Here is a 23,265-nt window from a genome sequence, read left to right as displayed (position 1 = left end):
CAAGAAATGCAGAGGTCGGCACCAGAGCCCGAGAATATCTTCGACGACGAAGAACTGGTTGACGCCGAAGACTCTGATCAAGAGGGAGATCAATTCTCCGAGCACAACTCTGAATATTATATCAACGACGAAAAACAGATCGTCAATGTCGAAGAATACGAACAAGATATCGTAGCTGTCGAAGACCACTCCGATGACGACGAGGGGCGAACCGTGAGTACAACGCCCTTACAGACACTACACCAATATAAGAGAATCGGGTCGGGGCATCGCCAGCAGGTCTTAGCCAAGATCAAGATACTAGTTCTACAGCCCCGCCATACTGCCTGGCTAAGAACATACAAAAAGAGCCTTCTGAGACACGTAATCCAAGGCCGGTTCCAGCAGAACCGAAACTCATTGACACAACAGTCTTTGGACCGAACATAGTCGAACCGAAGGTGATAAAGCCAAAGTGCGCCGACCCGAAGGCCACCGTTCCCTTAACACCTTCAAAGCCAAAAGACGTCGAATTGACCTCCCAGCCAAAGCCCGTCGAATCTACCTCGAAGCCAAAGCCTGTCGACTCGAGCAAATCAGGTACTAGTGGCGAAAAAGGAAAGAAGCCGGTCGACAAAGGCAAAAGGGCTACGCCCAAGACAGTCGTCGAACCGAAACCTAGAACAGATTCATACTTGTAAGTAGCCTTTTCCTTTCTCAATAGGAGTGACTTTTGGTAATTACTTTGCAAAAAGGCAATAGACTTTGTAAGTACAATAGCTACAGTGGTTGCAATAGGCAACACAATTTCAAACTCAATTTAACATTGAGCTCAATTGGTTTTTCTACATAAATGCAGTTGATTACTTTAAGGATTACTTTTCTAACAACAGGACTGGATCCTGGATTCAGTCCCGGGACATAAGCTGTAAACAGTTAAGTAAAAGCATTTTGGTTACAGTTGTGATATTTAACCCGTTAACCGTGGCGGTAATTCCACCGCGGTGCGGGCGTTTCCTTGCGCGGGCGGGGCCGTCTCGGCCGTTGGACGTGCGCTGCACTACGAAGGTAGTGCTCCCAACGGCCGACGGAAACGAGCTAAAGAATATAAATGTATTTTCAAAGTTGACACTTAAAACCAAGCAATGTTATCCTATGGGAGGAAATCACAGGTAAAGTAGGTTCTCGTTACTTTTGTAATCCAGTACTGTTGTAATCCAGTACTGGACTCCTAGGTTCAGCACTGGGACCTCTACCTAAGACATGCAAGAAATTACGTTTTGGTATTTGGTACGATTTTGAAAGGATATTTGTAATTTGCAAAAATCGACACTTAGAAGAAATTTTACAGAAAATCAGTCAATGGTTTCCTATGGAAGAAAATGCAGGTAACGGGTAAGTACAGTTAGGATTACTTTTGAGGTTCAGTACAGTACTGGCTTCTACCCTGATCACAGGTGAGTAATTCGGAATTCGTTATTCGCCTGATTTTAGATGAATATTTTAAAGTTTCAAAACTCCACACTTTGACTGGTTTCACTTGAAATTTCTTCAATGTTAACCTATGGATGGAAAATTAGTTATCGGCTTTTAGATAAGTACTTGACTGGTAGGGTTATGGTTCTGGGCATTGACTCAGGGGTCTCCCAGGGTCGGAAAGGTACAGTAGTTACACCCTCAGAGGCACAGGGGCAGCCGGGTGCAGAGAGAGTAGGCCCAATGCAAGGGTAGGGGGCCTTTGGTTGGTGGCTGCAAGCAGGCCACGCGGCTGTGGGAGCTGAGCTCCTGGTCACTTCAATCAATCAATCAAAGACATTTATAAAGCGCACTACTCACCCGGAGGGTCTCAAGGCGCTTGGGGAGAGGGGGTCCGCTACTGCTCGAACAGCCAGGTCTTGAGCTTCTTCCTGAAGGAGAGGTGGTCTTGGGTCAGGCGCAGGTCGGTCGGGAGGGAGTTCCAGGTCTTGGCGGCCAGGTAGGAGAAGGACCTTCCTCCTGTTGTCGCTCTTCGGATGCGGGGGACGGCGGCGAGGGCGTGACTGGTTGATCGGAGATGGCGTTTGGGAGCGTAGAAGTTGAGGCGGTTGTTGAGGTAACTCGGGCCTTGGTCGTGTAGGGCTTTGTGTGCGTGGGTGAGGAGACGGAAGGTGATTCTCTTGTTGACGGGGAGCCAGTGCAGGTCTCTCAGATGTCCGGAGATGTGGCTGCGTCGGGGGATGTCGAGGACGAGTCTGGCTGATGCGTTCTGGATCCGCTGGAGTCTCTTCTGGAGCTTGGCGGTGGTTCCGGCGTAGAGGGCGTTGCCGTAGTCCAGTCGGCTGGTGACGAGGGCCTGGGTGACTGTCTTCCTGATCTCGGTGGGGATCCACCGGAAGATCTTCCGTAGCATGCGCAGGATGTTGAAGCACGACGAGGAGACGGCGTTGACTTGTCTGGTCATGGAGAGGGAGGAGTCCAGGATGAAGCCCAGGTTGCGTGCGTGGTCTGTCGGTTTGGGTGCGTTGCCCAAGGCGGGGGGCCATCAGGAGTCGTCCCAGTCGGAGGGCGAGGAGCCCAGGATGAGGACTTCCGTCTTGTCTGAGTTCAGTTTCAGGCGGCTGGTCGTCATCCACTCGGCTATGTCTTTCATCCCTTCGTGTAGGTTGGCTCTGGCGGCGTTGGTCAGGGAGAGGATCAGCTGGGTGTCGTCGGCGTAGGAGATGATGTTGAGGTTGTGTTGGCGTGCGATGGCTGCAAGGGGGCTCATGTAGACGTTGAAGAGGGTGGGGCTGAGCGAGAACCCTTGAGGGACGCCGCAGATGACTTTGTGGGCCTCTGACTTGTACGGTGGTAGGCGGACTCTCTGTGTCCTTCCGTCGAGGAAGGAGATGATCCATTCCAGTGCCTTCTCCTGGATTCCGACGTTGCTGAGGCGCTGCACTAGGGTGCGGTGGCAGACAGTGTCGAATGCTGCGGAGAGGTCTAGGAGGATGAGGGCCGCTGTTTCTCCGTTGTCCAGCAGGGCTCGGATGTCATCGGTGGCAGCGATGAGGGCGCTCTCGGTGCTGTAGTTGGCTCGGAAGCCAGACTGAGAGGGGTCGAGGGATCCATTCGTCTCGAGGAAGGCGGCCAGCTGCTTGTTGACGGTCTTCTCGATGACTTTGGCTGGAAACGGGAGGAGCGAGATGGGGCGGTAGTTCTTGAGTTCGGTGGGGTCCGCTGTTGGTTTCTTTAGTAGAGCGCTGAGTTCGGCGTGCTTCCAGCTCTCGGGGAAGGTGGCGGTGTCGAAGGAGGTGTTGATGATGTCCCGCAGGTGGGGTGCGATGACAGCGTCTGCCTTGTTGAAGACGTGGTGAGGGCAGGGGTCGGTCGGAGATCAGGAGTGGATAGAGTTCATCGTGCGGAATGTGTCTTCTGTGTTGATCGGGGTCCAGGCGCGGAGGGTGGTGGTGGGGGGCGTTGGTGTGGTCGTGGGGAACGCTGTGTGTGTGCTGAAGCTGTTGTGTATGTCTGCGATCTTGTTGTGGAAGTAGGAGGCGAGGGAGTTGCAGAGGTCTTGCGATGGGGTGATGTTGTTGTATCCGGCGTTGGGGTTGGAGAGCTCTTTCACGATGTTGAAGAGTCCCTTGCAGTTGTGTGTGTTGTTGTCCAGCCGGTCCTTGAATGCTGTTTTCTTGGTGGCGTGGATCAGTTGATGGTGCTTTCGGGTGGCGATCTTGAGGGTGGTCATGTTGCCCGGTGTTGTCTCCCTTCTCCAGGCTTTCTCGAGGGCTCGGCAGTTCTTCTTGGAGCTCTTGAGTTTGTCTGTAAACCATGGGGCCTTCTTGCTGCCGGGTCTGCTGGGCGGGGTCTTCAGTGGGGCGAGTTCGTCCGTGCAGTTGCTGATCCACTTCGTGAGGTTGTCGGCGGCCTGGCTGGGGTTCGCTGAGCTGGCGGGAGGGTGCTGGCTCAGGGAAGCGGCGAGCTGGTCGGCTGTGATCTTGTTCCAGCTTCTTCGTGCAACCTGTTGCTGGTGGTGGTGGATCATGGTTCTTCTGAAGGTGAAGTGGATGCAGCTGTGGTCCGTCCAGTGGAGTCCGGTGGCATGGCTGAAGGCGATGTCTTTATTGGATGAGAAGACGGCGTCGAGTCTGTGTCCGGCGAGGTGGGTGGGGGTGGTCACCAGCTGCTTGAGTCCGAGGTTGTCAAGCAGGGTGGTGGTGTTGCGGTCGTTGTCGTTCTCCAGGTGGAAGTTGATGTCCCCCAGGAGGATGTAGTCAGCGGAGGGGAGGGCGTGCGGGCTGATGAAGTCGGCGATGTCTTCGCTGAATGGTGTGCGTGGTCCCGGGGGTCGGTAGATCAGGGTGCCTCTGAGGGTGGTCTTGAGGTCGGTGTGGATCTGGAAGTGCAGGTTTTCGGCGATTGTCAGGGTGTCGTCGGTGTTGGTCGTGATGCGGATGGTGTCCATGTGGATGATGGCGATGCCTCCTCCAGTCTGGTTGTCGCGGTCTTTCCGGGTGATCTTGTAGCCCTCTGGGATGGCGATGGCGATGTCTGGCGCTGAGGAGTCGTTCATCCAGGTTTCCGTGAGGAAGGCAACGTCCGGAGCTGTGGTGTCGAGGAGGTTCCAGAGTTCGATGGCGTGTCTGTGGACGGAGCGGGTGTTGAGCAGGATGCACTTGAGGTGGTTGCTGCTGGTGTTCGGCTTGGTGGGTGCTGGTGCGGTGTAGGTCCGGATGCAGGTGTACTTGCAGGCGTGGCAGCTGAAGGGTCCGTGGGTGCGTCTCGGGGTGGCTCGGTAGCATCCCGGGATTCGGCCGGTGTTGAGTGCGTTGAGGGTGGCGGCGTCGTACGTCCGGCGGGTGGGGTGGCCTCTGCGGGGGCCAGGGGTCCTGGCACTGGGCGCGGTCTGGGCGCAGACGGGCTTACCTTTGGCGCGCCTTCGGCGCACTTAGGGCGCGCCCGCTGCGCGTTCGCCACTCTGCCATATGAGGAGAGTGGGGGGGGGGGCGGAGCGAGGGAGGGGCAGCTGGGAGGGGGAGCGGGGTGGCGAATGGGGAGGGCGAGCGAGCTAGGGGGCGGGGCCGCAGGGGGGCAGCGGCGGGGAGGTAGCGGGAAGCGCGGCCGGGGCTGGGCGAGAAAGAGGGGGGGAGCACAGGGGGCTAGGGCAAACGGCGGGAAAAAGACGAAAAAAAGGCGGCGAAGCAAGCTGGTGGCAGGGGGCAGGGCGGATCCGGCAGTCGGGGCACAGCAGAGGGCACAGCTGGTGGCAGGAGGCGCAGGAGATCCGCGGACCAAGCGGATCCGGCGGTCGGGGCACAGCAGTGATGCACAGGACACAGCTCAGGGCAGAGGCGGCACCAGGGGACGGGCTCACTCACGGGGAGTGTGCTCGGGGGATGACCTGCCCGGAGGGACAGAGGTCACTGCACCTCACTGGCCACAAAAGACTCTAAATAGTCTCGTGGGAGGGAGGGGCAGCTGGGAGGGGGAGCGGGGTGGCGAATGGGGAGGGCGAGCGAGGGAAGGGGGCGGGCCGCAGGGGGGCAGCGGCGGGGAGGTGGCGGGAAACGCGGCCGGGGCTGGGCGAGAAAGAGGGGGGGAGCACAGGGGGCTAGGGCAAACGGCGGGAAAAAGACGAAAAAAGGCGGCGAAGCAAGCTGGTGGCAGGGGGCACAGGAGATCCGCGGACCAGCGGATCCGGCAGTCGGGGCACAGCAGAGGGCACAGCTGGTGGCAGGAGGCGCAGGAGATCCGCGGACCAAGCGGATCCGGCGGTCGGGGCACAGCAGTGATGCACAGGACACAGCTCAGGGCAGAGGCGGCACCAGGGGACAGGCTCACTCACGGGGAGTGTGCTCGGCGGGTGACCTGCCCGGAGGGACAGAGGTCACTGCACCTCACTGGCCACAAAAGACTCTAAATAGTCTCGTGGGAGGGAGGGGCAGCTGGGAGGGGGAGCGGGGTGGCGAATGGGGAGGGCGAGCGAGGGAAGGGGGCGGGCCGCAGGGGGGCAGCGGCGGGGAGGTGGCGGGAAACGCGGCCGGGGCTGGGCGAGAAAGAGGGGGGGAGCACAGGGAGCTAGGGCAAACGGCGGGAAAAAGACGAAAAAAGGCGGCGAAGCAAGCTGGTGGCAGGGGGCACAGGAGATCCGCGGACCAAGCGGATCCGGCAGTCGGGGCACAGCAGAGGGCACAGCTGGTGGCAAGAGGCGCAGGAGATCCGCGGACCAAGCGGATCCGGCGGTCGGAGCACAGCAGTGATGCACAGGGCACAGCTCAGGGCAGAGGCGGCACCAGGGGACGGGCTCACTCACGGGGAGTGTGCTCGGGGGGTGACCTGCCCGAAGGCAAGTGAAGAAGTTGAATAGGGTAGTAGTTGCACTTCCAGCGGCACTCGGGCGGCTCGGTGCAGGGTGCTTTTGAGCCGTCGGGCTTTCAATGTTATCCAATGGGAAAGTTAAAAAGTGAACAAAGGCTGCAGGCTCGGGGACGGAGGTTCTTCAGGTGCGACCACCACTTCGAGAGGTAAGTTGGGATCTTGAAGAAGAGGTAGGTACCCCAAAGGAAGGCACAGGGGGCCGTGGGTCGCCGGATGCAGGTGTGTCTTTTGATGTCGGGAAATCTTACCTTCAGCTGATCGCAGTTGGAGGGGTCCCTGGTTCTGAGGCTGCAGGCGTCATCTGGTTCGTCGAGGAGGGTCTTTGGGCACTGCACTTCGGGTCACAGTTGCCGAGGGGACGTCCTCGTGGTCTTGGTTCACTCAGGCACAGGCCGGGCTCGGCAGGTGCAGAGTGGGCTGGATTTGCGGTTCCTGGCTGGCACCAGGGGTATTGCTGTTTGAGCAGAACCACTGCTCGTGGGAGTCCCAGTCTTTTGGAAGGTTCAAGGCAGGCAGGTCCTCCGTGGTTTTCGAGGTTGCTGTCTGCAGGAGACGCCGGAGTTTCGCAGGTTCAAGGATCAACAGGCCTGTAAGGTTCTGGGGCCAAGTCAGTGGGCGTCGTCCTTTTGTTAGCAGCTGCACGGCGGGTCTTCTTGTTTCTTGTTCTTCTTCTTGTTGCAATCGGGATCTAAGGAAGGAAGGAAGGTTCAGGGTGCCCCTGAATACTACATTTAGGGGTGTTACAGGTGGGGCAAGGGCAGGGACCAATGGGTCCTTGTCCTGGGGTGGGTACACCCCCTAGCCTGCTCCTCTCCTGTGGGAGGGGGGCAGGAGCCTAGCTGTGATTGGGCAGGGCTCCCCATCTGCAAGATGGCCGGAGCCCGGGGTCGTGCTTCATCTCGCCTCTCCCACCTGAGGGGTAGAGTTGGCACAGGCTGACCCACCCCTGACGTAGGACTTACCGCCAGTCTTCCTGCCAGAGTGGGGGGGTCTGAACTAGTGGGGGCCAGTTGCTGAGTACAGCAAGTAGTCTGGAGAAGCTCACAATGGCGGAATGCCTTTGAAGATTCCCCTGCCCATCCTGGGGTAGGAGGCTTGGCACCTCGTCCCGGGATGTGCATTGTTGCAGGCCCAGAAGAGCGAGGGCTCTCCACCCACGGGTCCAGCAACATGTCTGCTGTGGGGCAGCATAGGCAGCCTCTCTGACAAGACGTGGATTGTAGGTTAGGTTTCAGTGGGCATCTCTAAGATGCCCTCTGTAGTGCATTTTACATTAAATCCCACACTGGCATCAGTGTGGGTTTTATGTGCTGAGAAGTTTGATACCAAACTTGTCAGCCTTCAGGGTAGCCATTATGGTGCTGTGGAGTACGTAATGACAACCTCCCAGTGCCATATACTCTTAATGGGATCACTGAACTTAAAGTGTCCAGGAATGGCCCTGGGTTCTGTAGGGGTACAGGGCTCATGAACCTGTGCCCACACCACTGGCATAGGGCACCCAGCTATACGGGTGGCTGATGTATTCCAGGGCAGTGGGTTTGTGGGATGTGTGCCATGTCGACTCCTTGTTTAGTTCTGCACCAGGACACTCAGCCTGCAAAGGCAGTGTGTGTGTGTGTCAGGGTACAGGGCCCCTAAGGGTGGCACAATAAGTGCTGCAGCCCTTAGGGGTCTTCTCTGTTCACAGTTCCCTGGGTACCTAGGGTACCAGTGGTCAGTGATGCCAATTGGGTTAAGGTTTCAATACAGTTTTAGGGAAGGAACACAGGCCCTGGGCACCTGATTGGCAGGAGGCCAGGGCACACTCAGTCGAAGTACATCAGCAGTTCAGCAAAATGTGGGGCATACCATGCAAGAAAGATGGCATTTTCTCACACCGGTGCTCCTCTCCATACACTACATTGGGCCAAACCTCTCCTTCCACCTCTGCACCCAGCCGCCCCTGTGTCGCTGAGTTTGTACTCTTTACCTACCTGACCCATGTCCTTTCTGAGTGCTATTAGCTCGAGACTGAACTCCTAAACTTTGTATTTGACTGTAAGTCTCTAATCTCGTTTTCCTCCATAGGAATACATTGAACTGTATCATAACATTGCATACCTTTATCTTTGCAAGACCTAACACTGTATTTGGTTGACATGTACTGAAAGCTTTCCTAAAACTGTAAAATATTTATAGAATTTACAAAATCATACTGCACTCCTGATAAAATATTGCCAGTGACAATATGCCAGTGACAAATTGTATAACTTAATTGCACTAAGTGATTCTCTGTTCTAGTAATAAATAATAAAGTAACAACTTTTTACACAAACAATTGGTCTGGATTCAGTCTTTGAGTGTGTAACATCATTTCTTACCTGAGTGTACAACAAATGCTCAATTCGACCCTCTGGCAAGCCTGACTGCTCAACCACACTACCACAAAAGAGAGTAAGGCATTATCTACCTTAGCCTCTGCATACCTCTGGGGATCCACTGGACTCTGTGCAAACTATAACTTAATTTGGTATAGTATAATCATGACCAGCTTCCTACATACCCTAACGGCAAGTAGCGCATTGGCTTCCAGCTGCTAGTCCTGTAACACCCCTAAATTCAGTTTTTAGGGGCACCCCAAACCTTGATCCTTAGATTTCTGCAACCTCCGAAGAAGGACGAAGAAGATGCCGTGCAGCAAAGCTTGAAAATGACAACTGCTTTAGCCCCAGTCCCACCGGCCTGTCTCCAGCTTGAAGATTCTGCGAAGAAAATGCCGGTCCTGTGGCCAGCCACTTCCAAGAACCCCAGGAAGACTGCCACTCTTCAACAAAGACCAGATCTCCCGAGGACAGCGTCCTGTCAAGAAAACCCCAACGTCAAGGACTCCAGATACATGCGGATCCACGACCTCTGCCCCCGATGGCCATGACCAGAGTCTGAGTGGCTTACCTGTCCGGTGAAGTCTCCCCAGCGATCCAGACTTCAACTTCATTGGTGGCTGCCCTCTCCTGGACTCCGCAAAGTCACCTGCAGCCCATACACAAAAGGTCCCCTGACCGCAACCGGCTCTGGTAAGGAAAATCCGGTACCCAAATTCACCCTTGCATCCACAGCCCCAACCTTGGGGATCCCAGCCGAGGGTGCCCAGACCTGCTCCTGCATTCCAGCTTACTTACCCAGCTGGTGGTCGCCTTCATCGAGCCTCCTAGTCCGAGCCTGTAGCCTTTTTGTGCGACGAGAACCCCCATTGAAAAGCATTGGGTGCCCAATGCTGATTTGCACTCTGGCCGGCCGCCCCTGTACTGCTGGTGGTGTAGCTTGGGTGCTGCCTTGTTTCCCCCTTCGTCCGCACGCTTGCCCCCGCCGCCCCCTGTGATTGCTTCAATCCCCACCGGCCTGTCTCCAGCGCGAAGAGTCTGCGAAGAAAACGATGCCGGGCCTGTTCCCTGAAGCAACAGATAACCAGCTCCTCTTGCGGGTGTCCCCAGTCTCCTTTGACTAACATTGGACTCGGGGACCTCAGCACCCTGCTGCCCCAATGCCGCTTGTGGTGCACTACCTACCTTAAATTACACCTTACACAGTGTTGGTCTATACCCCTAAAGGCTGGAAGACTAATTAACTTTTAATGCAAATACCTGTTTTCCTCTCATAGGATTGCATTGCATTCAATCTTTTACAATTGTTGAGTTCTCCTGTTTCCGAATGACCGTATGAAAGTATTTTTATTACTGTAAATCATTCTTACTGCCTTATAAAACAATTCCTACTGCATCTTGAAAAGTATTCTCACTATTTTTGAAACTGTTACCTGCGATCCCCCTTAGGGGTGTGCCTAGCCTGAAAGTGTGACACTCCTCACTGACTAATTTCCCACTTGCTCTGGTCCAAATGGACCCCAGGGTATAGGGTGGGGTCCCCAGGTCTGGGGAAAGCCGCTTTGGCATGTCTAAGGTGGTAGAGGCTTCGAATCGTCTGGCCTTGACAGGCTATTTGCTAGCCATGCTGCTGGATGAGGTTTAAGCAGCTTCCTCTGGTGCATGCATTGTTTCTGGCCTCAGAGTGCTGGCTCTCACCTACAGGGGGGTCAGAAACTCGTCTTTGTTGGCAGGCTGGATGATACCAGTCAGCCAGGGTACTAGAGGACTAGAATATTTTTAGGGGGCAACTCCAAGGTGCCTTCCAGGTGTATTCCATAATAAATCTAGTACTGGCATCTGTGAGAAACCGCCATCTTTCTTGCATGGTATGCCCCCACTTTTTACTGAATTGCTGATGTGCTTTGACTGAGTGTGCCCTGGGCTCCTGCCAAAAGATGCCCAGGGCCTGTGTTTCTTCCCTAAAACTGTATTGAAGCTAAAACCCAATTGGCATCTTTGGCCACCTGTCAGCCCCTGGTAAATGGTACCATGGGTACCCAGGGCATTGTGACCAGAGAAGACCCCTAAGGGCTGCAGCACTTATTGTGCCACCCTTAGGGGTCCTGCACCCTGAAACTGCCTTTAAAGGCTGAGTGACCTGGTGCAGAACTAAACAAAGAGTCGACATGGCACACATCCCTGTGTGCCATGCCCAGAACCCCACTGCCCTGGCATACATCAGTCACCCCTCTAGCTGGATGCCCTATGCCAGTGGTGTGGGCACAGGTGCATGAGCCCTGTGCCCCCACAGTTCCAAGGGCCATTCCTGGGCACTGTAAGTGCAGTGATGCCATTAAGAGTATATGGTGGGGGGAGGTTGTCATTACGAACCCCACAGCACCATAATGGCTACACTGAAGTTTGATATCAAACTTCTCAGCACTTTAAACCCACACTGATGCTTGTGTGGGATTAAATGTAAAATGCACTACAGCGGGCATCTTAGAGATGCCCCCTCAAACGTAACCTACAATCCACGTCTTGTCTGAGAGGCTGCCTAGGCTGCCACACAGCAGAGATGCTGCTGGACACCTGGGTATAGGGTGGGGTCCCCCGCTCTCCTGGGCCTGCAACAATGCACATCCTGGGCGAGGTGCTAGGTCTCTCCCCCAGGATGGGCAGGGGGAAGCTTTCAAAGGCATGCCACCTTTGTGAGCTTATCCAGGCCACTTTCTGTACTCAGCAACTGTTGCCCCCCCACCCCACCCCCCCCAGTTCTGACCCCCACTCTGGCGCAAAGACTGGCGGGAACCCCTGAGTCAGGAGAGGGGGTGTGCCAGCCTGTGCCAACTCCACCCCACAGGTGGAGGAGGCGAGGTGAAGCACTTCTCCGGGTTACCGCCATCTTGAGGATGGGGAGTGTGAGAAGTTGACCTGATATTCAGTGTACACTATTCTAGTGATCACTATGTATCAGTCCAAACAACCCTTATGGTGATTGGTTGTAAGTCAACCGATAGACCAGCTATCCTAGTAGCATGGACAAGAGCAGTCTTCAGGCTAAACTCTAGAGGGCGTGTTAAGCCAGCTGTTATACCATCACATATACCCCTTGAACACCAAGTGAAAGGACACCACACAAGTGTTATGAAAATAAACAGTGTAATTATTTAAATCACAACAGCCCTGTACTCTTTATGAGGACAGGGTACTAAGCACACAACAAAACTCTTACGAAAATAGTTTTAAGTTGCACAATTTACACAAATGCCCGAGGGGCACGAAAAACCATATACTATGAAAGTGGAATGCAAAATTACTAGCAGGTAAGTACTGTACTAATAGGCTTTGGAATCGCTAGGACTACGTTACTGAACCTTCAGATTACTAGTAGGAGGCCTAGGGGACTCGGGTGCCGAGTGTGCACTCTCACGCGGGATGCGGGACAAAGTCTATGGAGGCTAGTAAAAGCAAAGTTAGTGTTCTCGGGCGAACCCGACTAGGTAGGCTGAAAACGAAAGTGGATCTGGACCCTTGGATAGTGAGGCTATGCTGGGGCACCGAAATGCCGAGTTTACCTAGTCCAGGGGCTGAGGCTGCATAGGTCTGAAAAGACGTCGGGAATCCTCGTTGACGAACCAGGAGCCTGAAGAAAGAAGTTGCTGGCAGGCGACCAGTGAAGATTGTTCGATGGATCCAAGCCTGGATCGAAGATGGATGACACCTGAAAGCAGAGGGGACCAAGTTCTTAATCACTAGCCAGTGATCAGATGGGCACCAGGATGGCACCGGATGGTAGTCACCTCGACCAGGTGAGTGGGCGACGCTGTGCTCTGCAGTCTCACGGACCAGGAGGCGTTGTCGGCGACCAGGATGGAGGTGCGAGCTGTCCCACGATGGTTGATGCTGTCGACGTCGCTGGACCCAGGATTGGGGCAACAAGTCTTGGCAAATTCAAGCCCACGCGGTGGACCTAAAATGGCGTCTGGAGTGGACCAGGAGGGTCCGGGGTGCTCCTCTTTTGGAAGGGAGCAAGGGCCAGTCTGGAGCAACCAGACCAGCAGTGTTGTCGTCGTTGGTCGTCGTCGGGAAGGCCACAAGCCAGCGGGCTAGTAGCCAGACAACGCGGTGAGCAGCCAAAAAGCAGAAGGGCCCCATGCAGATCTCGTGGATGCTGGGGGGCTGGTCTTCGGTGCTGGAGCTGCTCAGGGTCGGGGCTTCTCTGACCCCAAAGCACTCACCAGAGGATCCCTCAGCGGTCGTGCTGGATAGAAGTCGTGCAGTTCTGATGATGGCCGGTCCCTCGAGGTCTCGTCGCACCTACGGTTCTCAGCTTAGCTGTAGAGGTAGGTAGAGGTCAGAGGTGCCAGGGAAGCCGTGTCTCAACGAGCTGGTCAGTCGGATTCCGGAGGAAGGACGTGCAGCAAACCACAGAGTTCTTAGATGGTGCCTGCGGATGCAGGGTGACTACTCCTTAGTCAGAAGGGAGAAATCTTAAGAAGAAGTCGAGAGTTCCTTTCGTAGAAACTAGTTTCTTGATTCAAAGATGATCTAATTTGGAAGGGTCCCCGCTCCTGCCTTTATCCTAAAGAAAGGGGTGGGTACGCGACTAGGTCCTGCCCTAGGGGTGGGACCAGGAAGGGGGGTGGTTACACCCCTCTCCCATGCCGGACTTTCCCCAGGCCAGGGGCTGGTGTGCCCCTGGAACTGGTTCTAGCCGGCAGATGCGTAGTGAGCACCGGGGTGCCACTTGCAGTCACCTTCCTGTAAAGCCCTGCCTACCCAGGATACACAAAACCCTGTCTGGGATGGTGCTAGCACCGCCCCTGACAGGAAACCCTTTGTCCAAGCTCCCCTCGCTGGAAGGACTCCCAGCTGCAGGGGGTCAGACTCGTGTCTGTGGTGGCAGCATCCATTTTGTGATGCTGAGGCTTGAGTTAACTTTAACCGGGGTTCACAGTTACATACATGTCGTGTCCCTCTAGAAGGGTGGAATGCTAACCCCGTCGCCAGAACTGGCGAGGGGTTAGTATTCCAATTCGTATGACACCTTACTCGACATATTTTGATAAAGCGATACCAGAGATAGCATTTAACCGCGAGGATTATAATGCACGTAAGAGTATATGGTATGCGTTATCATGGAACAGCTATTAGGACTTGGTTCCGCAAGCTGCAAACGGGCTCAGCTCATGCCAGAGCTCCATCTCACACGAGTCCAAGCACTCTGCCTTCAGGATTGTCAAGGCCTGCCATAGGAGTGACTGATAGGAATCTGTGTGTCCATTTTTAGGGTTAGATATAGGTATGCTATATCTAAAGCAAAGGGTGATTACACCACCTTGCCCCATCTGTCGTGCAGCCAGTTGTGTCAGATTTAGATGGCCATCCAGCGGTGGCATAATACATGCTTCAGCCCCTGGTAGGCCCTGGGTGCACCTATGCCCTGAGTTACAGGGTCTGATAAGGTGGCCCAGTACCAATTGGATAATGCACCTAAGGTACACATGTCAATTTAGTGAGAGAACAGCTAGGCTGTGGGTCTGATTAGCAGGCCCACAGCCAGAGAAAGTCATAAACCAGTGAAACAAAAGCAAAAAATCTTGGTGATCATAGGATTGCAGACCCTACTCTCCTACAGGGAGCCCTACCCACTCGTAGCTAGGCCCCCCTCCCGCAGGAGAGGAGCAGGTTAGGGGTGTACCCACCCCAGGACAGGGACCTTTTGGTCCCTGCCCTCACCCTACCTGTAACACCCCTAGATTTAGTATTTAGGGGCACCCTGATCCTTCCTTCCTCAGATCCCGATTTCGAAACAAGAAAGAAGACCAAGAAGAAGACCTGCTGTGCAGCGGCTAACAAGAGGACGACACCAACTGACTTGTCCCCAGCCCTACCGGCCTTTCGATCCTGGAACCTGCTCCTGCCTAATCCTGGCGACTCCTGCGGACAGCAACCTTGAGACACCCGGAGGACCTGCCTGCCTTGACCCTCTTGAAGACTGGGGCTCCCATCAGCAGAGACTCTGCTGCAGCAACCCACCTGGTGCCAACCAGGAAGCTCCGGACCAGCCCACTCTGCACCTGCCGAGTCCGGGCCGGGCCCAACCGAGCCAAGACCACGAGGACGTCTCCCCGGCAACTGGGACCCGAAGTCCAGTGCCCAAAGACCCACCTAGACGAACCAGCAGACTCCGAACCAGGGGCCACCCCAACCGCGACCAGCCGAGGGTACGTTTTTCCGCCACCCAAAGACACCCCTGCACTCTACAGCCACCTGTGCCTCCATTTGTGTTACCTACCTGTGCTCCAAGATCCCAACTTACCTCTTGAAGTGCTGGTCGCACCTGGAAAGTCTCTGTCCCCGAGCCTGCAGCCTTTGTTCCTCCTTGACCTTTCCCATTGGATAACATTGAGCCCCCAACGGCTCAAGAGCGCCCTGCACCCAGCCGCCCGAGTGCCACTGGCTTTGCCACCTTTGTCCTATCCTGCTTCCCACCTTGCCCTGAGAAGTGACCAGGAGCCCAGCTCCCACATCTGCGTGGCCTTCTAGCCAGCAGCCACCAACTGGAGGCCCCCTTTCCCTCATTTGATATCATTGGGCCTACCTACCTCTGCACCCGGCCGGCCCTGTTCTGCTGGGGCGGAACCAACTGTACTTACCTGACCCTGGGGGACCCCTGAGTCTATTCCCGGACTTTACCAGCCAAGTACTCACCTGGAAACCTGTAACTCACTTACCTGACATTGGATAAAATTGACCCATTTTGACTCGAAAATTTCAAGTGTTAAGTTTTGAAAACTGCAAATATTCATCTAAAATCAGCCGAAGTCAGAATTCCGAAGTATTCACCTGCAAGCAGGCGAGAAGCCAGTACTGTACCTTGCAGCCCAGTACTGAACCACAAAAGTAATCCTTACCGGGTTTACTAGTAATCTGTATATTCTCCATAGGAACCCATTGTATGCTTTTCGATGACATTTCTTCTAAGTGTGTACTTTTGAAAACTTGAAATATTATTTAAAAATCATACGAAATACTGAAACGCAATTACCTACCGGTTTTAAGTTCAGACCCAACTTCTGGCCCTTGAAGCCCAGTACTGGATTACAAAAGTAACGCGATCATATTTTACCTGCAACCTGAATTTTCTCCAATTGAATAACATTGCCAAATTGTCATTGAAAAGTTTTTAAGTGTGGACTTTTAAAACCGCTTTACATTCATGAAAATTCACCACAGTAACTAAAACGTTTTTGCTAATCTGGTTTCAGCTTAGACCACAGGACTGAATCTAGCATCTAGTCCTGGAACTACTAAAGTCATCTGTACTGTAATCAACTGTACTTTTATGGTAACAATCCATTGAGCTCAATGCTAAAGTGTCTAGACTTAAGTTGCCTTCAGCATCTACTGTACCTATTGAGTTCACCAACTTTATTGCTTTCTTGCAAAGTAATTACATAAGAGTTCTCATATCTAGCAAAGTATATTTTTGTGCCTGTTGGTTCTAAAAATAAAACAACTATATCTTTGGATATAAAAACCAATGGCCTGGAGTTCAGTCTTTGAGTGTGTGAAATCCTTTGCTGACTGATTGTGTACAAAAAATGCTTTGCACTGCCCTCTGGTACTGCCTTAATGCTCGACTAAGTATACCTCTGTTATACCTATGGGGTTTGTGGACTCTATACACACTGTACTTCATTATTGTCCGGTATATATAGAGCCACTTTATCACACTCTGTCAAACCTCTGGGGATTGGGTACTCTATACACACTGTACCTTTCTTTGGTCCAGTATATATAGATCCACTTTCTTGCAGCATTAGATTTATTAAGACCAGGTGTTTGACACCCAACACCATTGGTTTCAGTGCAGCCATCATGTAGCTTGGTAACTCGTAATGACCGGTGCCCAGTACATGTCCTTAAGATGGCAGCCTGATGACCTGCAATATCTAGTAATTGAACTAGACAACAAAGGTGCTTACCTGCTCATGCAGATGGGCCCTCACATATAATAAAATGCACCCTGCCTCACAGCTCTTAATGCCTGCTGTGTGGATGACCTACATAAAGTATATGCAGTGTAGCTTAGTATGGCATACAAGGTGTGTGCATACAAGGTGTTGTTTTTACATTGGTTTGCACCATTTCACGCATCCTGCAATGGCAGTCTGTATTCAGTATTTGTTTGGGTCCCTTTGGGTGGCATAATACATGCTGCAGCCCATTGTGGCCCTCTTTAGAACCCATGCCCTGGGAATCCAGGGTACCATTTACTAGGAACATGCAGCAGTGCTGAAGTCCTTGCTGATTGGGTTACAATTAGTACATTTACCTTGTTTCAAGGGAACGAGCACTTGTGGCCTGGTTAGCAAGGACTCTGTGCACTTTCAGTTGAAAAGCATCAGAACTAGGGCAGAAAGTGGAGGAGGCAAGTCTAAAAAGGGGCGCTTTCCTACAACAGGGAAAAGTGAGGCGGCCTTAAATGTCAAAAATATGCTCCATCTCTATCAGTACTGAGGAAGAGTGTGATCTGCTTGTTCTCTATGTATCCTGTAATGGGAGGGTGTCCTCTCCTTCCTGGCTCCAGAGGAACTAGGAGTCAGCCTGTTTTCACACCCCCGGCGTCTGGCACAAATCCGCTCGATGGAAGAGTGTCCTTATTCACAAACCAATTTAATAATCATTTGAACCCTTTTGGTTCTGTAACTCACAGAATGAAGATCAACCCAACTGAAGATCGTTGTTGCTAGTGGTTGTGTGCTGCAGCACATGCAGGTAAGGGTGGTGGGGCCCGTTTGGGGGAGGAGGGGGGGGTGGTTTAAGTGATTTGTTGATGTGTGTTTTTATGGATTGGTTCTCTGTAAGGGATGCCTGCATCACCTTTACATTCATGTGTCAAGTTGTGTATTACGAAAATATAAAATAAACTAAATAAATTGTTCTTTAGGTTTCTACATTCCTAGCACTAATCTTCTTCATCCAACAGGAGACTCTGGTGATCGACACACCACGGGTGCGAAAACAGACTCGCCACTTCAGCAACTTGAAGGATGATGACATGGTGTCATTTTCGGACCTGGAGAGTGAAGATGATGATATGCGACCTCGGCCCCGGAGGCATGATCGGCATCATCATGGCTATGGGCGTACTGACTGCTTCCGTGTGGAAAAGCACTTGCTGGTGTATGGGTGAGTAGTCTGACTTCAGGTAGATGTCTTTTTGGCAGTGCAGAATGTCTCACACTAGGATAAGTTACAAATGACACTGCAGCGTGCTTAACTCACAAGTCTCTTGTTGACTGTAGCAGTAGATATATTTTTCATGTCTTTCTAGATGATGCTGCTCTTGTGTGATTGGTTACATTTGGCAGAGACTGGCAGGTTCCATACAGAAAGATGTGTGTTTGAAGTATGTGTTCTGTAGATACACATACTTTGCATACTCCTGCCATCTAGTGTTGGGTCCGGATATTTGCAAGTTGTTTTTTTTCAATCAACTCTTTCCAGTCAAGAGGTAAGGTGACTCCTCCTTTCGGTGATAGCGTGTGTGAGAAGTTGGCCTGATATATGATGTTCACTAGTTCTAGTGATCACCTTGTATCAGTCCAAACAACCCTTATGGTGATTGGTTGTAAGTCAACCTTATAGACTAGCTATCCTAATGGTAGCATGGACCTAGCAGTCTTAGGCTAAACTCTTTTGGCATGTGAAGCCAGCTGTTTTACCACATATAACCCCTTGAATACCAAGTGAAAGGACACCACACAGGTTGTTATGAAAATAAACAAGATATTTATTACTAACAAAACACCTCTGAACTCTTTATGAGATCAGAGGGCTAAGCACATCACAAGACTCTTAAGAAAAATACGATAAGTTGCACAAATTACAATGGTGCCCTAGGGGCACGACAAACCATATACTAAGTAAATGGTATAAGGAAATCTATAGAAGGAATGGAGCTGTCCAGAGGCTGAAGGATCGCTGGGACTACACTACCCTAACCTTAGGTAAGGGGCTGGAGGCCCACGGGACGCGTGTGCAGAGTGTGAACTCACACGCGAGATGCGGGACAAAGTCAATGGACACTACAAATTACGAAAAGGTAAGTAAAAGACAGTTCCGACTGGTTAAGACTAAAACGATAGGATACCTGGACACTAGGAGAGTCAATCTACCCTAGAGCACCGAAATTCTCTCGTTACCTCACCCACGGGCTGAGGGTGTATAGGTGTGAAAGTGTGTCGGGTTTCCGGGTTGAAGTCAATGGAGCCTTGAAGAAAGATACTGCAGGCGACCAGGAGGAAGATGTCTGGAGCGATCCAAGGGTGGATCAAGGAAGATGGAGACCTGAAAGCAGAGGGGACGATGTTCAGTCACTAGCCAGTGACCGGAGTGGAACCAGGAAGGAAGCAGATGCTGTCGTAGCGATCAGGTGAAGAGTGGACGCTTGACTCTGCAGCCACGTGGACCAGGAGGTGTCTTCGACGACCAGGATGGAGGCACGAGCTGTCCCACACAGGCTCTCGCTGTCGGCGGTTCCGGATTCGGAGTCAACAGGCCTTGGCAAAGGCAACCCACGCGGTGAGTGGAGATGGCGTCTGGTGCGGACCAGGAGGGTCCGGGGTGCTTCTCTTTTGGAACGAAGCAAGGGCCAGTCTGGAGCAACCAGACCAGCGGTGTAGATTTTGTGGATCGTCGTCTAGGAGGCCACTAGCCAGCCGGCAAGTGACAGACAACGCGTCGAGCAGCAATCCAGCGAAAGGGTCCCACGCAGATCTCGTGTGCAGGAGCTGCTCGGGGCTGGGGCTTCTCAATCCCCAAAGCACTTTCTTGAGGATGCCATCTGAAGTTGTGCTGGAAGCGAAGTGCAGTTTCTCCAAGATGGCCGGTCCCACGTGTCTCTTCGCACCCACGGATCTCAGCTGTGCTGCAGATGTAGGTAGAGGTCGGAGAGGTCTAGAAGTCCGGCTCTCGTCAAGCTCTGAAGTCTGGTTCCACCGGGAAGGACGACAAAGTGAACCGCTAGGACGCTTGATGGTGCCTGCTTGTGCAGGGTGGTCACTCCTTGGCCACAAGGGAGATTTTCTTCAGTCTTCTGTGGAGCAGAACGTCGAAGTCCAGAGTTTCTTCTTTGTAGAGTTTCAAATCAGGATAATCTAATTTGGAATGGGACCAGCTCCTACCTTCATTCTCCTAAAGGGGGCTGTACTGTGTCTAGGTCCCTCCTATGGGTGGGACCAGGAAGGGGGGTGGTTACACCCCCCTATCCATTGTCCGGATTCGCACCAGAGCTGGGGCTGGAGTGCCCCAGTGTGAGAAGTTGGCCTGATATGTAATGTTCACTATTCTAGTGAGCACTTTGTATCAGTCCAAACAACCCTTATGGTGATTGGTTGTAAGTCAACCTTATAGACCAGCTATCCTAGTAGCATGGATACGAGCAGTCTTCGGGCTAAACTCTAGAGGGCGTGTTAAGCCAGCTGTTATACCATCACATATACCCCTTGAACACCAAGTGAAAGGACACCACACAAGTGTTATGAAAATAAACAGTGTATTTATTTAGATCACAACAGCCCTGTACTCTTTATGAAACCAGGGTACAAAGCACACAACAAAACTCTTATAAAAATACTTTAAGTTGCACAATTTACACAAGTGCCCGAGGGGCACGGAAAACCAAATACTATGGAAGTGGAATGCGAAATTACTAGCAGGTAAGTACTGTACTAATAGGCTTTGGAATCGCTAGGACTACGTTACTGAACCTTCAGATTACTAGTAGGAGGCCTAGGGGACTCGGGTGCAGAGTGTGCACTCTCACGCGGGATGCGGGACAAAGTCTATGGTAGCTAGCAAAGACAAAGTTAGTGTTCTCGGGCGAACCTGACTAGGTAGGTCGAAAACGACAGTGGATACTGACCCTTGGATAGTGAGGCTATGCTGGAGCACCGAAATGCCGAGTTTACCTAGCCCAGGGGCTGCAGCTGCATATGTCTCAAAAGACGTCGGGAATCCTCGTAGACGAACCAGGAGCCTGAAGAAAGAAGTTGCTGGCAGGCGACCAGTGAAGAGAGTTCGAGTGATCCAAGCCTGGATCGAAGATGGATGACACCTGAAAGCAGAGGGGACCAAGTTCTTAATCACTAGCCAGTGATCAGATGGGCACCAGGATGGCACCGGATGGTAGTCACCTCGACTAGGTGAGTGGGCGACGCTGTGCTCTGTAGATCTCACGGACCAGGAGGCATTGTCGGCGACCAGGATGGAGGTGCGAGATGTCCCACGATGGATGAAGCTGTCGACGTCGCTGGACCCAGGATTGGGGCAACAAGTCTTGGCAAATTCAAGCCCACGCGGTGGACTCAAAATGGCGTCTGGAGTGGACCAGGAGGGTCCGGGGTGCTCCTCTTTTGGAAGGGAGCAAGGGCCAGTCTGGAGCAACCAGACCAGCAGCAGTGATGTCGTCTGGTGTCGTTAAGAAGGCCACAAGCCAGCGGGCTAGTAGCCAAACAACGCGGTGAGCAGCAAAAAGCAGAAGGGCCCCACGCAGATCGTGGAGATGCTGGGAGGCTGGACTTCGGTGCTGGAGCTGCTCAGGGTCGGGGCTTCTCGGACCCCAAAGCACTCACCAGAGGATCCCTCGGCGGTCATGCTGGATAAGAGTCGTGCAGTTCAGATGATGGCCGGTCCCTCGAGGTCTCGTCGCACCTACGGTTCTCAGCTTAGCTGTAGAGGTAGGTAGAGGTCAGAGGTGCCAGGGAAGTCGGGTCTCGTCGTGCTGGTCGGTCGGATTCCTGAGGAAGGACGTGCAGCAAACCGCAGAGTTCTTAGATGGTGCCTGCGGATGCAGGGTGACTACTCCTTAGCCACAAGGGAGAAATCTTGAGAAGAAGTCTTGAGTTTCCTTTCGTAGAAAGTAGTTCTTGATTCAAAGATGATCTAATTTGGAAGGGTCCCCGCTCCTGCCTTTATCCTAAAGAAAGGGGTGGGTACGCGACTAGGTCCTGCCCTAGGGGTGGGACCAGGAAGGGGGGTGGTTACACCCCTCTCCCATGCCGGACTTTCCCCAGGCCAGGGGCTGGTGTGCCCCTGGAACTGGTTCTAGCCGGCAGATGCGTAGTGAGCACCGGGGTGCCACTCAGCAGTCACCTTCCTGTAAAGCCCTGCCTACCCAGGATACACAAAACCCTGTCTGGGATGGTGCTAGCACCGCCCCTGACAGGAAACCCTTTGTCCAAGCTCTCCTCGCTGGAAGGACTCCCAGCAGCAGGAGGTCAGACTCGTGTCTGTGGTGGCAGCATTCATTTTGTGGAGCTGAGGCTTCGTTTAACTTTAACCGGGGTTCACAGTTACATACATGTCGTGTCCCTCTATAAGGGTGGAATGCTAACCCCGTCGCCAGAATTGGCGAGGGGTTAGTATTCCAATTCGTATGACACCTTACTCAACATGTTTTGATAAAGCAATACCAAAGATAGCATTTAACCGCGAGGATTATAATGCACTTAAGAGTATATGGTATGCGTTATCATGGAACAGCTATTAGGACTTGGTTCCGCAAGCTGCAAATGGGCTCAGCTCATGCCAGAGCACCATTTCACACGATTCCAAGCACTCTGCCTTCAGGATTGTCAAGGCCTGCCATAGGAGGGACTGATAGGAATCTGTGTGTCCATTTTTAGGGTTATATATAGGTATACCATATCTAAAGAAAAGGGTGATTACACCACCTTGCCCCAGCTGTCGTGCAGCCAGTTGTGTCAGATTTAGATGGCCATCCAGGGGTGGCATAATACATGCTTCAGCCCCTGGTAGGCCCTGGGTACACCTATGCCCTGAGTTACAGGGTCTGATAAGGTGGCCCAGTACCAATTGGATAATGCACCTAAGGTACACATGTCAATTTAGTGAGAGAACAGCTTGGCTGTGGGTCTGATTGGCAGGCCCACAGCCAGAGAAAGTCGTGAACCAGTGAAACAAAAGCAAAAAATCTGGGTGATCATAGGATTGCAGACCCTACTCTCCTACACCCAGCAACTGTTATGAACCGGGTTATGCACAGGGACACCTTGTGTGCCCCTGGCATGTCTCATTCCTTTCAGCCTGTCCTACCTCAATACACAAAATCCTGTCTGGGGTGGTGCTAGCACCTCCCAAGGCAGGAAACCCTTTGTCCAGGCCTCCCTCGCTGGAAGGACTCCCAGCAGCAGGAGGTCAGACTTGTGTCTGTGGTGGCAGCATCCATTTTGTGATGATGAGGCTCGAGTTAACTATAACCGGGGTTCACAGTTACATACATGTCGTGTCCCTCTAAAAGGGTGGAATGCTACCCCCGTCGCCAGAACTGGCAAGGGGGGTAGTATTCCAATTCGTATGACACCTTACTCAACATGTTATGATAATGCTATGCCAAAGTTAGCAATAACCGCGAGGATTATAATGCACTTAAGAGTATATGGTATAGCGTTATCATGGAAACAGCTAAAGGACATGGTTCCGAAAGCTACAGACAGGCTCAGCTCATGCTAGAGCACCATCTCACATAATTCCAAGCACTCTGCCTTCAAGATTGATAAGGCCTGCC

General features: G+C 52.7%; 1 protein-coding gene across 1 annotated transcript in view; it reads left to right on the top strand.

Annotated features, from left to right (window-relative positions):
* Window positions 1–23,265, top strand: part of CHD8 (chromodomain helicase DNA binding protein 8) — a 911,220-nt gene that overhangs the window by 510,438 nt on the left and 377,517 nt on the right. The window contains exon 21 of the mRNA XM_086919771.1: window positions 17,662–17,864. Within this exon, the coding sequence (XP_086775897.1) occupies window positions 17,662–17,864 (203 nt within the window). The remainder of the gene's footprint in view (window positions 1–17,661; window positions 17,865–23,265) is intronic.

The sequence above is a fragment of the Lissotriton vulgaris genome, chromosome 5 (assembly GCF_964263255.1).
Source record: "Lissotriton vulgaris chromosome 5, aLisVul1.2, whole genome shotgun sequence".
Lineage (NCBI taxonomy): Eukaryota > Metazoa > Chordata > Amphibia > Caudata > Salamandridae > Lissotriton > Lissotriton vulgaris.
Note: the sequence above shows the minus strand (reverse complement) of the source record. Positions and strands in the feature narration are given on the sequence as shown.